Source organism: Trichomonas vaginalis, chromosome III (assembly GCF_026262505.1).
Source record: "Trichomonas vaginalis G3 chromosome III, whole genome shotgun sequence".
Taxonomy (NCBI): Eukaryota; Parabasalia; order Trichomonadida; family Trichomonadidae; genus Trichomonas; species Trichomonas vaginalis.
This window is the reverse complement of record NC_067205.1, coordinates 23670162-23684214: the sequence shown is the minus strand read 5'-3', so window position 1 is coordinate 23684214 and position 14053 is coordinate 23670162. Positions and strand designations below refer to the sequence as shown.

The 14053-nt window shown below is 34.9% G+C and overlaps 6 protein-coding genes and 2 pseudogenes across 8 annotated transcripts, besides 1 other annotated feature; 3 read left to right on the top strand and 5 right to left on the bottom strand.

Annotated features, from left to right (window-relative positions):
- Positions 1-289: 289 nt before the first annotated feature.
- On the top strand, positions 290-676 carry TVAGG3_0752120 (annotated as a pseudogene). The gene has a single exon. A coding segment is annotated over exon 1 (387 nt).
- A 208-nt stretch (positions 677-884) lies between these two features.
- Positions 885-1085, bottom strand: TVAGG3_0752110 (uncharacterized protein; the record flags this gene model as incomplete). The annotated part of the gene is made up of 1 exon (XM_051245288.1): positions 885-1085. One exon carries the CDS (start codon positions 1083-1085, stop codon positions 885-887), a length of 201 nt encoding a protein of 66 aa, XP_051091875.1.
- A 429-nt stretch (positions 1086-1514) lies between these two features.
- Positions 1515-8544: a mobile genetic element.
- TVAGG3_0752100 (organellar and viral DNA polymerase type B) lies at positions 1699-2427 on the top strand (the record flags this gene model as incomplete). Its single annotated transcript, XM_051245287.1, has 1 exon — positions 1699-2427. The coding sequence occupies one exon, from the start codon at positions 1699-1701 to the stop codon at positions 2425-2427; it is 729 nt and encodes a 242-aa protein (XP_051091874.1).
- On the bottom strand, positions 2795-3247 carry TVAGG3_0752090 (protein of unknown function, DUF4106 family; the record flags this gene model as incomplete). The annotated part of the gene is made up of 1 exon (XM_051245286.1): positions 2795-3247. The coding sequence occupies one exon, from the start codon at positions 3245-3247 to the stop codon at positions 2795-2797; it is 453 nt and encodes a 150-aa protein (XP_051091873.1).
- TVAGG3_0752080 (uncharacterized protein) lies at positions 3709-4170 on the top strand (the record flags this gene model as incomplete). Its single annotated transcript, XM_051245285.1, has 1 exon — positions 3709-4170. The coding sequence occupies one exon, from the start codon at positions 3709-3711 to the stop codon at positions 4168-4170; it is 462 nt and encodes a 153-aa protein (XP_051091872.1).
- On the bottom strand, positions 4187-4606 carry TVAGG3_0752070 (protein of unknown function, DUF4108 family; the record flags this gene model as incomplete). The annotated part of the gene is made up of 1 exon (XM_051245284.1): positions 4187-4606. The coding sequence occupies one exon, from the start codon at positions 4604-4606 to the stop codon at positions 4187-4189; it is 420 nt and encodes a 139-aa protein (XP_051091871.1).
- On the bottom strand, positions 5276-5964 carry TVAGG3_0752060 (annotated as a pseudogene). Its single transcript has one exon. A coding segment is annotated over exon 1 (689 nt).
- Positions 8545-9810: 1266 nt separating the features above from the next.
- Positions 9811-9993, bottom strand: TVAGG3_0752040 (protein of unknown function, DUF4106 family; the record flags this gene model as incomplete). Its single annotated transcript, XM_051245283.1, has 1 exon — positions 9811-9993. One exon carries the CDS (start codon positions 9991-9993, stop codon positions 9811-9813), a length of 183 nt encoding a protein of 60 aa, XP_051091870.1.
- Positions 9994-14053: the final 4060 nt, after the last annotated feature.

The following is a 14053-nucleotide window of genomic DNA, read 5'->3' as shown; positions in this document are numbered from 1 at the left end:
CTGTCAGTAAAAGTACTGCTACTGTCAGTAAAAGTACTGCTACTGTCAGAAAAAGTACTGCTACTGTCAGTAAAAGTACTGCTACTGTTCAGTAGCAGTACTGCTAGGAGCAGTAAAAGTACTGCTACGAGCAGTAAAAAAGGAAAATTTGAGAGGGTTTCGACGATAAAGTACTGCTACTGTCAGAAAAAGTACTGCTACTGTCAGAAAAGTACTGCTACTGTCAGTAGCAGTACTGCTAGGAGCAGAGATTTTTATCGTTGTGGTCCGACGGTTAAGCCACAAACGAATGTCCGACGTCCCACCAACCGAGCCCATTCCCAAACCAGAGGAACCTAAAGCACCAGCCCCTGCACCTCAGTTCCAGCAAGTACCTCCGATTTACTACCAATTTCCACCTCAAGGTTACTACCCACACAAGGCTTCCCGAACTACCCTCCTCAGCCTATGCCTTACTTCCCCAACCCTTGGATGTTCCAGCAAGCTCCACCCCAGCAATTCCAATCTCAATCCAAATCGAAGAGAGACCAAGAGTTCGAAGAAGGTCTGAACCGCTTACGCAAGATTATGCCACAGCCCCTATGGAAGACGACAGGCTTTCAGTCTCTTCCCTCAAATCGACCGATTCGACTCGTACCACAGATTCGGTTCGTGACCGTGAAGACTACCTCAAGCAGTCTGAAGACTCTTCATCCTACAACCATTTACAGTTGGAGCTCTCAAGAACATGCGCAATTACGAAGGTCAGACACCAGCTGGAGACCGCAAAACAGACGTACTCGCAAGAGCAGTCCAACTGGTCAAGACAAAGACTGAGATAGTCGACTTCATTCTTGCAGCTTGCCCATACAAGTAAAAAAATAAACAATTACGAGTTAAACTTTTTATTCTTTCTTTTCTGAGTTGTTTAGAGCTGGTTTCTCTTGTAGGAACCTTTCGTACTCTTCCATGGTCATGTAATTGCGAATTTGGTACGCAATTCCAGGTTCGTTGTTTTTGAACCTTACGTATGTAACGCTTCCATCCTCCTCAGGGAAGTAAGCTGCTAACATCTGACCAAGTTTTCTCGGTGACTCGGAGCTCATTAAAAATGTCACTTTTTAAACGTTAAGTTTTTAGTCTTATTTTACCCTTTGTTTACCCTTTGTTTACCCTTTGTTTGTCAAGGTAGTATTGGAGTGCAATTTCTCCAAATTCTCTGTGTCGGAGTTCTTCAGCATTTTCCAAGGTGTTCCTGGAGAACTCAAAGAAGTTGTCAAGAAGATACTGCCATGCTGCTCTTCTGAGTTCGTCGGTATTTTGGAAGTGTTGCACCTTCGAGTCTTCGGACATGAAAAAATGACACTTTTTCAGCAAAAATAATGTTTATGTTAGAATGTTAGATCTAACATGTTTTCTAACATGTTTTCTAACATGGTCTAAAACTCTTGAATTTTCATGAAATTTACACCAAAAATAAAAAATAAAGTTGGTTTTTTTAAAAAAATATTTTTTTATTTTTATTGTAAGAACATGTTAGCAACAACAGCACCAAACTCGCTAGTTATGAATCCAACATCTATGTTAGTAGAGATGAAAAACTTCATTCCTTCTTCATATACTTTCGAAACAAAAATCCAGAAGATAAAGCAAGAACTTTTAACAAGTAATTTAGACTGTAGTGCGAAAGATGAAACAAATGAACAGTATCTTTATGAAATGCAGGACATTATTGACCATTTACCCAAATTGCCTGAAATCCAACAACAAAAACTAACCATTCCCGAATTTGACGAAATAGAAGTCAAAGCAACTGACTCAGTAGAAATAAAGAAGTTCATACGAAAGGTAAATTATGAATTCCTTGGTTTTCATTGCAACCATAAGGTTATGGACAAAGATTGCGACATGGTATATAAGAACATCTCTGACCTTTACAAATCCGAAGAATTTAAGACCTACGACAACTTTGTTTCGTTAGTTGCAAAATGTGTTTGGGAAATAAGAGATAAAGATAGTAGGGGTAAGGTATGGAACGAACAAATAAAACCCGCTATGTTCGAGATGAAGAAAACCATTGACGCCTTAGTTGTTTTAGCAGGTAAGGTTTCAGAATATAACGCAAAAATGAACCCGCAATGTTCTAAATGTAAAGCAGCAATGAGGAAATATAACTACTCCGTCAAAGAGATAGAACGTATGAGAAACGACTATGCAGACTTAAAGAAAGAAGCAGAAAAGCCAGCAGAAGATAAAATGGACATGTTAGCATTTCTGAACAAAAACTATCCAACTGCAGAAGATTTCCTTCTATCTGATGTCAAGAAGAAGTATAAAGAAACTTTCGGTATCGTTAAAACATTCGATGTACTGACAGAAGAAATAGAAGCTACAAAATTGTTTAGAGTCATGAACCATCGCAACATATACCATGTAAAACGCTTGTAAATAGTTATGTTAGAAAACGTGTTAGAAAACATGTTAGATCTAACATGCTAACATAAACATTATTTTTACTGAATTCCGTATGAAATTTCATGAGTTTTGTGTGTTTTAGACCATGTTAGAAAACGTGTTAGAAAACATGTTAGATCTAACATTCTAACATAAACATTATTTTTGCTGAAAAATGACCAAATTTCATGAATTTCCTCATAAGATTGCTACCCTCGAAAAACCGAGGATAGAGATTCCGTATGAAAATCGTGAAGCACAGCGAGTAGGGAAGAAACCCCAGTCGCCAAAACTCTATGAAAACAGTGAAAAATAACAGAGTATTTTGACAACTTCAAACAAGCAGAGTAAATTGCACTCTTTATTTTTGCTGACTTTTTACAATTTGAACTTTGTTTGCGTAGATATGAATTCTGAAAGAAGTATGAGGGTCTTGTATGACTTTGTACTTCTCCCATAGTTCATGTCTGTCAAACTTACCTGCCATGGACTCTTTCATAAGTTCCATGAAATCGTCTTCGGACAATCCAGGGAAAAGTATAATGTCAGTAAGTATTCTTTTAACATCCTTACTTAAACTCTTTGCTGTCTGTACACAAATGACAACTGAGATGTTAAAGTGTCTGAGCTTCTTAAGAATTCGACACATATCTTGTTCTCTGTTCTTTAACAAAGGATGAGAAGCAAAGTCATCTAAGATAAGAAGACATCTATGAGGGTATGTCTTCCAATCGTAAGATTGCAATTTCTTCGAAATGTATTCTATCTCTTTCTGTTTGTTTCTGAAGTGTTTCTTCTCTAATATTCTCTGCATTTCCTCATTTGGGTCTTTGAACTTAGAATTTATATACTCATTTATAGCATTATACTTCAAAACTCTTCTTTGGTACTTCTTTATCCAATCTAACAACTCAGAGTCTTTTATACATACTAACTTAGACTTTTTTATAATATCTTTGAACGAATTGACGGTTTGGTCAAATTGACCCGAAGTACTACAAATGACAACTAACTCATAAAATGGGTTCTTCTCATCTAGTTCTTGTTGTTGTGCAGCCATTTTAAGATAAGTGAAAGTCTTACCCGACCAGGCGGTGCAATTAGACCTGTTATACCATTCTGAGCAAATAAGAACTTGTCATGTATGGGTTTTATCTGAGCATTTTCTAACTTCCTCTTGTTCTTGTTTAAAACATTCTCAAATTTCTTGTCAATGTCAGCAAACTTTTTTTCTAACATATTTTTAGAAAAATTAAAATTTTTATCTTTTTGAAAATGTCTAGCGATTTCGCTATCTATATTCGAGACAAGCTTTTCGACAGCAAAACATCTGTCGACCATAAAATCTTACATAGTGTAAACAAGAAAGGGGAATTTGTTCTAAAGTTCTGTTTCTGGGAATATGACAAGAACCATAAAACATTAGGCAGAGAAGTCTTTAAGTTTGTCAATGACAGACTTGTTGACAGAGATGACGCCGATTGGAAAGATGAAGTCCAACAAAAGTTCTTAGAATGCAAAGAAGACACATGCGCTGTTCTTGAAGATGAAATAGGAAACAGAATAGAAGAGCTATTAAAGGACAAAGAACTTTTACATAAATATGGTTCTGAGAAGTTTGACATAACTCCACCAGAGAAGAAGAAGAGAGAAAAGAAAGAAAAGAAAGAAAAGAAAGTAGAAGAAGAGAAGAAAGAGCCAGAGCCAGAGCCAGAGAAGGGGAGATATGACATGTAAAAATAAAATTTTATTTTTAGAACATTTCTGGGTCAATGTCAATGTTCTCTTCCTCTTTAGGAGCAAACACTGGCTTAGACTCTAAAATCTTTTTACCCAATTTACCTTGAACTTCAACTATCTTAGACTCATAATATTCATAGTCGTCTGCTTTCTTTGGTTCATAAGGTATAACAAGTTTGTATGCTTTGCCTTCTTTAAGGTTTGAAAACCTTCTGTCAAAATTTTCTTTGACTGCTAACAAACCTTCTATGTCTAAGTCTTCAAATTTCGCACCATTTTTAGTCACAATAGCAAACTTAACCGGTTCGATGTTCCAAACTTTGTCAAATGAAGACTTTTCAAAATGGTAGAAGTAAACATTCAAATATATGAATGGGTCTAGTTCTTCTTTAAGTCCTGACATGTACTTGTTTACTGAAATATATTTCGTCATCTTTTCTATCGGATAAAAAAATATTTTTTTTAAAAAACGTTTTAAAATGGTATGCCATATAGCTTCTTGAATTTGTTAAGAAGTATTCGAACGTATTTTCCATCTGTATCTCTAGCGTTTACATGAGCATAGCCCGTCTTAGTAAATATACTTGTAATTCCTATAGTTTACGCCGGTATAAAAGTAGAAAGAGTCTTGTTCTTCGCTGTAGTAGTAAAACTCAAACGCATGCTTGCCATAGTCTGTAATTTCAATTGCTTCATCTTCTAGTTCGTCGACAAATTCGAATACAATATCTCGAAATTTGCCTATGTTCTTATTGTTTTCAGAACATGTGACCCAACGCAAGTTCTCAAGTCTATTGTCGTTTCTTATATGGTTTATATGGTCTACAAGAGGTAGATTGTTAGGGTTCGGTATAAAATGAGTTGCAATGACAATATGTTTAAAATAGTTTTTTCCACCCATCCTCATCATAGCATATCCGTCATTTCGCTCCCATCCGCTTAAAACTCTTTTTGTCTTTTTGTTTCTGACTTCAAATGACTCACAACAGTGAATTTCATATTTCTCATCTAACAAACAAGTTTCCCAACAGTCTTTTCCAACAAACTCAGCGTACATTTCAAATAAAATAAAAAAAGATTTTTTTTATTCTTGAGCTATTTTTTATTCTTGACTTTGTTGTTGCATTTGTTCCATTTGTTGCATTTGTTGTTCTTGAGCTATTTGTTGTTGAAGTTGTTCTTGTAGTACAATACTTTCACCAGTTGCATCTTCCAATTCGAAACTTTCTGCCGTCATTGACAAATACATAGGACATAAAAGTTTTACAGGAACAAAGTTTGCGTCGACTAATGTCAACGTTATGTTTGCTAAAGTGTTTGAGTTCACTAAGGTTGAAAATTCTGCATTCGAATGAACAATAGGCAAACCAGCAGAGAAAGTATTGTTTATACGCATGAGTATCTTTTGGTCATAGTAGTTTCTGTCGATATTCGAATAGCACTTTGAACCTAAGTTTGAAACAATATATAAAATAGGTGTACTTAAAGTCAATGGAACGGATAGACCTTGTATGACACCTTTTCCTGTTATAGGAAACTGTTGGTAGTAAAAACCAGATATAAGTTTTGTATTATAGCTCATATCGTTTATACTAAACTCAGTCGGACATCCAAACATAATGAAACCTGCTCTAGTTGCAGCACATGTTACATCCGTCCTTAAAGTATTAAATAAGTCAACAAAACTGTTGGTGGTATATCTGAGTAAGTATCTTCAAAGAAGTATTTTTTACCATTCACAACAACAAAGTCTTCTGGTGTCAAAAGAGCAAAACAGGCTTTAGTCGTCATCGTGTTTTAAGGTCAGTTTACAATATCGTCCTTGAGGACTTTGTAAGTTTGTTTGTTATATAGAATTATATGACTCAGGGTTTTTAGTCGTAATAGTATAAACCACTATGTCTTCTGCCATTTACTTAGCAACTAAATTTTAATGAAATGTTGTGGTCGTCAAATATTTTTATGACGTCTGGGAAACTATATTTTAAGTTCAACGTTTCACCTCCTTTCATAACGTATATCTTGTCAATGGCATTATATGAAACACCACAGCAACTAATGTCGGTTCTATTTCTTTGATGTTTATATCGTCTGCCTCTGTCAAAAGTTTCAATAGTTCTTTCAAAACTTCATGAGGTGCAATGACATATGAGTTCACTTTTTACAGGGTTGTGTTCGACCAAGTTTAACATTATACTTAAAGCTTGACAAATCTCTCCTGAGTTTGAAGTTTGTCTTTCAGTTGTTGGTAGTCGTTTCGAATATCTGCAACAGAACTTAAGTCTCTGTTAACTTCAGGATATGTTGGTTCTTTTACAGGAACAATTGTTTACATCTTCGTCTTCGTATGGTTTCCCCACTTCAACATCTCTTTCTTTGACATTGACAACAACACTTTGACTGTTTGTTTGAGTTGGTGAATTTAACTTCACATCTGCCACCGCCATTAAACCTTTTGAAACACTTACGCTTCTATTTTTCGGAAATGACATTTTACTTAGAATAAAAAGATGGACGTATTTGAGTATCTCTTCGAATTGAAGCAAAACAAAGTTTACACACACAAACAATACAAATACATTGACAGAATAGTTCTTTATACAAACAATGGTAAATGTTATAGAATAGCAGTCTTTGCTGAACCAAAATATTTTCATAAAGCAAAGAAAGTTGGTATAACTGAAATGGTGAAAGTTCTTGAAGCAGACAAAAATATAACAACAAAACTTACAGATATTTCTAAAGGTAAGTTTATAATACAATTTTATGTCAAAACTGGCGTACTGTCAATATTTGACGGAGAGAAGTCAGTTCAAGAACAACTTACTGACCTGCTGCCAAAATCTGCTCGATGGAAGCTGTCGTTATACCAATCTGAGGAGCTCCAGCAGGTTTCATCGAACGAATCTTCAAAAGAGCATCTTCCGTGAAAAGTGCTATTGGTTTTGTAAACTTCTTTGCTTTCAATTCATCTGGACCGTCTCTGTCACCAGTATATTGTATTTGAACTGTACCAACAGTTGAAATACCACCCATAAAGTCTTCTGAGTCAGCAAATGGAATGCCAAGCCAAAAGTTTGAACGGTTCCATTTGTATATTGAGTTTTTTGAGCTCCTGTATGAGTCCATACTTTCACATATGGCATAATAGACTTTGCATTTCAGGGTTAATGGTTGTTGTGAAGTTGTTGTTAAAGTCATAGCATCTAATGTCAAGTTGTATGACCTCATATCCTCAACTGTAGAATATTCTTCTCTTGGATAGTATTTGCCATCTATGTTTATATGGTATTTAATACCAGGGTTGTAGAAGCAAGAATAGTCATTTATAGTTCGTCTGAACAGTACAAACATAGTATCTGCATGTTTATTGCAGTTGTTAAAGCAATATCTGTTCTTGCACCTGGGTCAGCACTTTGGTTTCCAACTTCACCTGCAAAGTCTTTGACAGATATTTGGTGTATAGGGAACATAAGTGGAACTGCAATATATTTGGCAGCTAAAGCATTTGAAATATCTGGGTCCAACATTAGACTGCAAGTCTGCTTTCTATTCTCTTGCATTCAAATTTTTCGCATGTGAACTTAACTGGGTCCCAAGCAGTTCCAGCAGCATTGAAATAATAGTTTACTTCAGTGTTGAGGTTTGAGAAACCAAAGTCTAAGTCAACTTTGTCTTTGCAAAATTCGGCGAATGACGTTTGATTTGTTTCCCACTACTTCTGTAAGAGTGAATGGGTCTTGTGTTGGTGCAATGACTAAGTTATTTTTGCTTGGAGTAAGTTCGATAGAAATTTTTCCTGCCCAGTTTGGCAAGTATCTTAAAAACCTGAAGATGAGGAAAGATGACAAAGGAACTCTAAGTTTCAGTTTTACTTTGGTTACTGCTGCTGCAGTTTGTCCAGAAAGGTCAACATAAACTCCTGGAACGTTAGGGTCAAGTCTTCTTATTTTCTCAATAGTTGCATATTGGTCTGTTTGTTCTCTAGCTTGTGGTTGTACTGAGTTCTCAAAGCGAACCATTCATAGTTTGCCCATGTTACTGTTTGAACTAAGTCAGAGTTAGAATATATCTTATATCCATGAAAACTTCTGGAGCATATTGGTATCCGACATAGAAAATTCCATTGCAACCTTTCTTGTCAGACAACTTGGAAGAAGGTTTTATTTCAATGTCTTGTTCCACGTATAAGAAAGAGTTGTCAATAGAAATAATATGAAACCTGTCGCAAGCAATATCTACTGTTGTTGAAAGAACCTTCTCCAACTCACCTACGTTTCCATAAGAAACAGCAGTTGTATATTCGTAAGTTCCAGGAACTATTTCTGACCTTCTAATGGCATTGTCGCATTCGTTATACCATTCGGAAACATTTCCGTTCATGGCATCCAAAAACTGTTGGCGTTATATTCTGAGCGGCGTACATTTCATATGAGTAAAATATAGAATAGTTGGATTTATATTGTCATAATAGAACCCACGTGGACCAAGCTTTACTTTCTTCCTGACTGAGTTTTAACTCTTCTTTTCCTTCATTGCCCTCTGCTTGAAGTTGTTGCATCTTTGCATTATGTTCATCTAGTATGTTGCAAATTTCCATTCCTTTTTGCCTTTTGGCTCTGGTCGCCCATCTCAGGTAACCTATATCCTAGAAAGAGTTTGTCATAGTCTGTATTTGAGTCTTCGCGTATTGTTTCATGACTCTTTCCTGAGTTTCTGGTTCAAGCTCTTCAAACAGTGCCTGTCCATATGGAATATGCTCGTTTCCAAATATATGTTTTTGTAGCCATTCTGGTTTTCTTTCCATGTTACCAACTATATCTTTTGTGAATGGGAAAGCTTCTACCCAATCTTTCAGTCTTGCGTCGTTTATTTCTGTAGTTGGTTTTTATTTGTCAAGGAACATGTTTTTCAATACTAACATTTCATTTGGTACTGTCCATTTGAGTTTTCTTAAATATTCATCCCTTCTCGATTCATCGCCTGCAAAGTAAGTTTTTATGACATTTTGTAAACTTTCGTTTGCAAGGTCATGTACAATAGGTTTCTTCCTTCTCCCTCCCTAACTTTCTTTCTAAACTCTTCACCAAATATACCATCTCTATGGTTCTGTGTAGTTCTTTGAGATAAATGTTCTAGAACGTCAGGTGTTATATTTCCATCAGCCATGTTCATTTCATACTGGTCCAAAATATCTGCATCTTTCATATCTTTCAATGGCATTAAAGCCGCGCTTAAAATACCAGCTATATCTGGTTCACCATTGACTTCCATTGCGTCTACAACTTCTTGGAATTGTGGTTGTAAGTTTATGAACCACCTATCTGGATTAGCTTTATGACCCCATCTCATTGTAGTTCCATCGTCTGCAGAAACAAAAGTAGGTTTGTTTCCATCTTGGTTAGGTTCTGAATGAACTTTAAACAATGTTTCATTTCTATATGTTTTCTTGAAATTTAACCTTTTATCTTCACCGAGTTCATCCGGAAGATTGAACGTTAAATGCTCGTAAGTAAAAAGGTGTTGTTGTATTTGTGTACATTTTTTTTCAGTTCTTCCATTCTATGCTGGATATTTTCATCTGATGTTGGAGTCTTTTGTATGTCGGCAAACATTTTTCGATATTCTTCTACTATGTCAGCCGAATTTTTTTTTAGACTCTTGGAAATATTCCATATTCTCCGCATACTCTTGTTGAGGGTCAAGATTTTTCGGCTGTTCCAAATCTTCATCTAGTTCTGTGAAGTTAGTTTCCAAAGGAGGGACTTGTTCGTTTCCTTCAGGCTCTTCTAGCTGTTGTTGCTGAACTATTTCTTCCATGTCTGGTTGTATCTGAACTTCTTCCTGTGAGTTTCTTGTACCTCATCTGCTGGCATTTCATATATTCCGAGACCGTTTTCAACAATTTCCCTATCTACGTCATCCGCATTCATAAGCTTTTGTTCTTTCGTTCCGTCTCTATTTTTTACGCGTTTCATGACGAAGTTGAATTGTCATTTAGCTCTGACATCAAATATCTCGGAGTAAATTCATCCATGTCATTTGATGATATGCTATTAAATCATATCCTTAGCGAGCTTGTATTTTCCAGTTTGAGATTATATCCGTTTTGGTGCTGAGCCATAAAGCTAAATAGGTTCGGGTCAGTATTTCCATCCTTGAACTTTCTAATAGCTTCTTTATATCTGTCACTAAAGTCAACAGTATCTGGAAAACCACACTCTTCTTTAAGCATTTTTAAGAATTCTTGGTTTCCTTGTTCTCTACTTCTTTTATGTCCTTGCTCTGTTTGTGGTTGTTGTGTTGGTTGTTGTTGTTGTTGTTGTGCTGGTTGTTGTGCATGCCTGTGTCTGTGTCCATGTGACGATGTAAATGTGTTAGGTAGTCCTGGTGCAGGTGCTTCTCTTGGAGGGTTTGGTGGTATATAAGTTCCACCAGCTGGCACATATGTTCCATCTGCAGCGTAATGTCCTACCTGACTTTTCGTTTTTAAGAAAGCATTTACTAGGTCTGTTTTGGTCTGTTGTAACTCTTTTTCTTGACTTTTCACAACAGTTGCTCTAACGGCGTCATAGGCACTTTGAACTGCCTGTCTCGTTGCTGCATCTGTTATTTTCGTCATATTTTGTGCTACTTCTCTTAACTCGTTGTCGAAACCTTCAGACTTCAGTTTCTTTCCAGATGAGAAGTCGTTCACTTGTTTCACCTTACTATGAAGAGCTTCGAAGGCGTTCTTAAAGTCAGCATTTGTTAAAGCTTCATTTGAACTGTCTTCATCCGCTTGTATTTTTGTCCTTATTGACCCTATGAGTTGGGCTGCTTTAGCGTTGGCTTGGGCATCTAACCAGTCATTGTTGGCTTTTATATATTCTGCGCTTTTCATTGCCTTTTGCATAGCCGCGTCGTTATTTTTACTTTCTTGTGCTAAGTTTTCATACTGTACGGTTTGGTTTTGCAACTGTAAAAGTTTTTCTGCCTTTACATTTGCTTCAACTTCTTTTTTATACTCATCGCTATCCATATATGTCTTCAGGGCTTTTTGTTTTATCTCTTCATCTTTCAGTATTTTATATTGAGTAGTATGGTTTTTCAAATTTATGACATCTTGTTCCATTTTTGCTACTTCTGTTGCTTTTTCTGACACTTTTTTCGCATATTCCTCTGTACTTAGTTCTTTCAGTTGTTCTTCTTTCTTCTTTTTCTCTACGTTTAACTCATTGAGTTTCTTTGTGTGTCTGTCATATTCTAGTTTCTTTTCGTTTTTCACTTATTTGCTTCTGTATGTCTATGTTTGACTTTTTGACATCTGTTATTTGATTTTTGAGTGAACTCAATTCATTTGACTTTGAGGGTTATAGGCTGTTCCGTCTGCAGCTCCACCATAGCCTGCCATTTTCGCTAAAAGTGCCGCTCTTAAACCTCCACTCTGTGCCCAAGAACTCGGTTTAAAAGCATAGGGTTGCTTGACATTTGTTGCAACATAGTGGGGTCATTCAGCATTTGTTGTTGCAACTGTTGTTGTGGTGTCAGTTTTACTATTGGATGTTTCAATGCTCTCTTCCTCTTACGTATATTCTTACGTAGCTTACGTGGCATTTTAAGTGAAGTTAAAAAGCGGTTTTTGACAGATGTTTTGTTGTGACTTCTTCGTAAAGACTTTGTTGAGATTTCTTCGTAAATGAGTGTAAATGACCCAAAAATAATGTTTATGTTAGAATGTTAGATCTAACCTCTTTTCTAACTCTTTTCTAACATGGTCTAAAACATACAAAACTCATGAAATTTCATACGGAATTCAATAAAAATAATGTTTATGTTAGAATGTTAGATCTAACCTCTTTTCTAACCTCTTTTCTAACATGGTCTAAAACATACAAAACTCATGAAATTTCATACGGAATTCAATAAAAATATATTTTATGTTAGAATGTTAGATCTAACCTCTTTTCTAACATGTTTTCTAACATGGTCTAAAACATACAAAACTCATGAAATTTCATACGGAATTCAATAAAAATATATTTTATGTTAGAATGTTAGATCTAACCTCTTTTCTAACATGTTTTCTAACATGGTCTAAAACATACAAAACTCATGAAATTTCATACGGAATTCAATAAAAATATATTTTATGTTAGAATGTTAGATCTAACCTCTTTTCTAACATGTTTTCTAACATGGTCTAAAACATACAAAACTCATGAAATTTCATACGGAATTCAATAAAAATATATTTTATGTTAGAATGTTAGATCTAACCTCTTTTCTAACATGTTTTCTACCCTCTTGAATTTTCATGATTTCATCGTAAAGACTTTGTTGAGATTTCATCGTAAAGACTTTGTTGAGATTTCTTCGTAAAGTTCTTCATCGTAAAGACTTTGTAAAGTCTTTCTCATGAACTTTCTTGTCAATGTTTTGTTGAGACTTTGTAAAGTTCTTCATCGTAAAGACTTTGTAAAGAAAGTTCATGAAAATTCATGAGGTTAGAAAAGAGGTTAGAAAAGAGGTTAGATCTAACATTCTAACATAAACATTATTTTTGTCTGATTTTACGAAGAAATCTCAACAAAGTCTTTACGAAGAAGTCTCAACAAAACATTTACGATGAAGAAGTCTTGACAAAACATTTACGAAGAAGTCTTGACAAAACATTTACGATGAAATCATGAGTTTTCTACGATGTTAGAAAACATGTTAGAAAACGTGTTAGATCTAACATTCTAACACAAACATTATTTTTGGGTCATTTACGCTCATTACGAAGAAATCTCAACAAAACATTTACGATGAAGAAGTCTTGACAAAACATTTACGATGAAGAAGTCTTGACAAAACATTTACGATGAAGAAGTCTTGACAAAACATTTACGATGAAGAAGTCTTGACAAAGTCTTTACGAAGAAGTCTTGACAAAGTCTTTACGATGAAGAAGTCTTGACAAAGTCTTTACGATGAAGTCTTGACAAAGTCTTTACGATGAAGTCTTGACAAAACATTTACGAAGAAATCATGAGTTTTCTACGATGTTAGAAAAGAGGTTAGAAAAGAGGTTAGATCTAACATTCTAACATAAAATATATTTTTGTCTGATTTTACGAAGAAGTCTTGACAAAACATTTACGATGAAGAAGTCTTGACAAAACATTTACGAAGAAATCTCAACAAAATATTTACGATGAAGAAGTCTTGACAAAACATTTACGATGAAGAAGTCTTGACAAAGTCTTTACGAAGAAGTCTTGACAAAACATTTACGAAGAAATCTCAACAAAATATTTACGATGAAGAAGTCTTGACAAAACATTTACGATGAAGAAGTCTTGACAAAGTCTTTACGAAGAAGTCTTGACAAAACATTTACGAAGAAGTCTTGACAAAACATTTATATAAAGAATAACAATTTTCCGAATAAAAACTTCATTTATGTGGGCTAGAAGGCACGAAGTGCCTGGAAGCCCACCCCAAGAAAAAAAAACTTCATTATACCATTCATCCTCAGGGCTAGAAGGCACGAAGTGCCTGGGAGCCCCACTACCTTTTTTTTTTTTTTTTTTTTTTTTTTTTTTTATGGCGACTCATTAATTTATAACATTGTATTTCTATACTTAATGCATTTCATTTTATGCTTTGATTTATTTTTTTTTTCTTAATTTAAAAGGAATCATCAGGAGTTCACTAAAATTACATGTATTAACTTCAATTTTAACATGATATGTACTAATATTGATGATATTTGATATATCAAAACCATGATATTTTTTCTAAAAAATATTGTTTGATTATTAAATGTGATTTTATTTATTAATTGCCATGTTAGCTTGCGTTTGTACTGATTACTGATACATTTAGTATATTGATACATTTAGAATACTTTCTT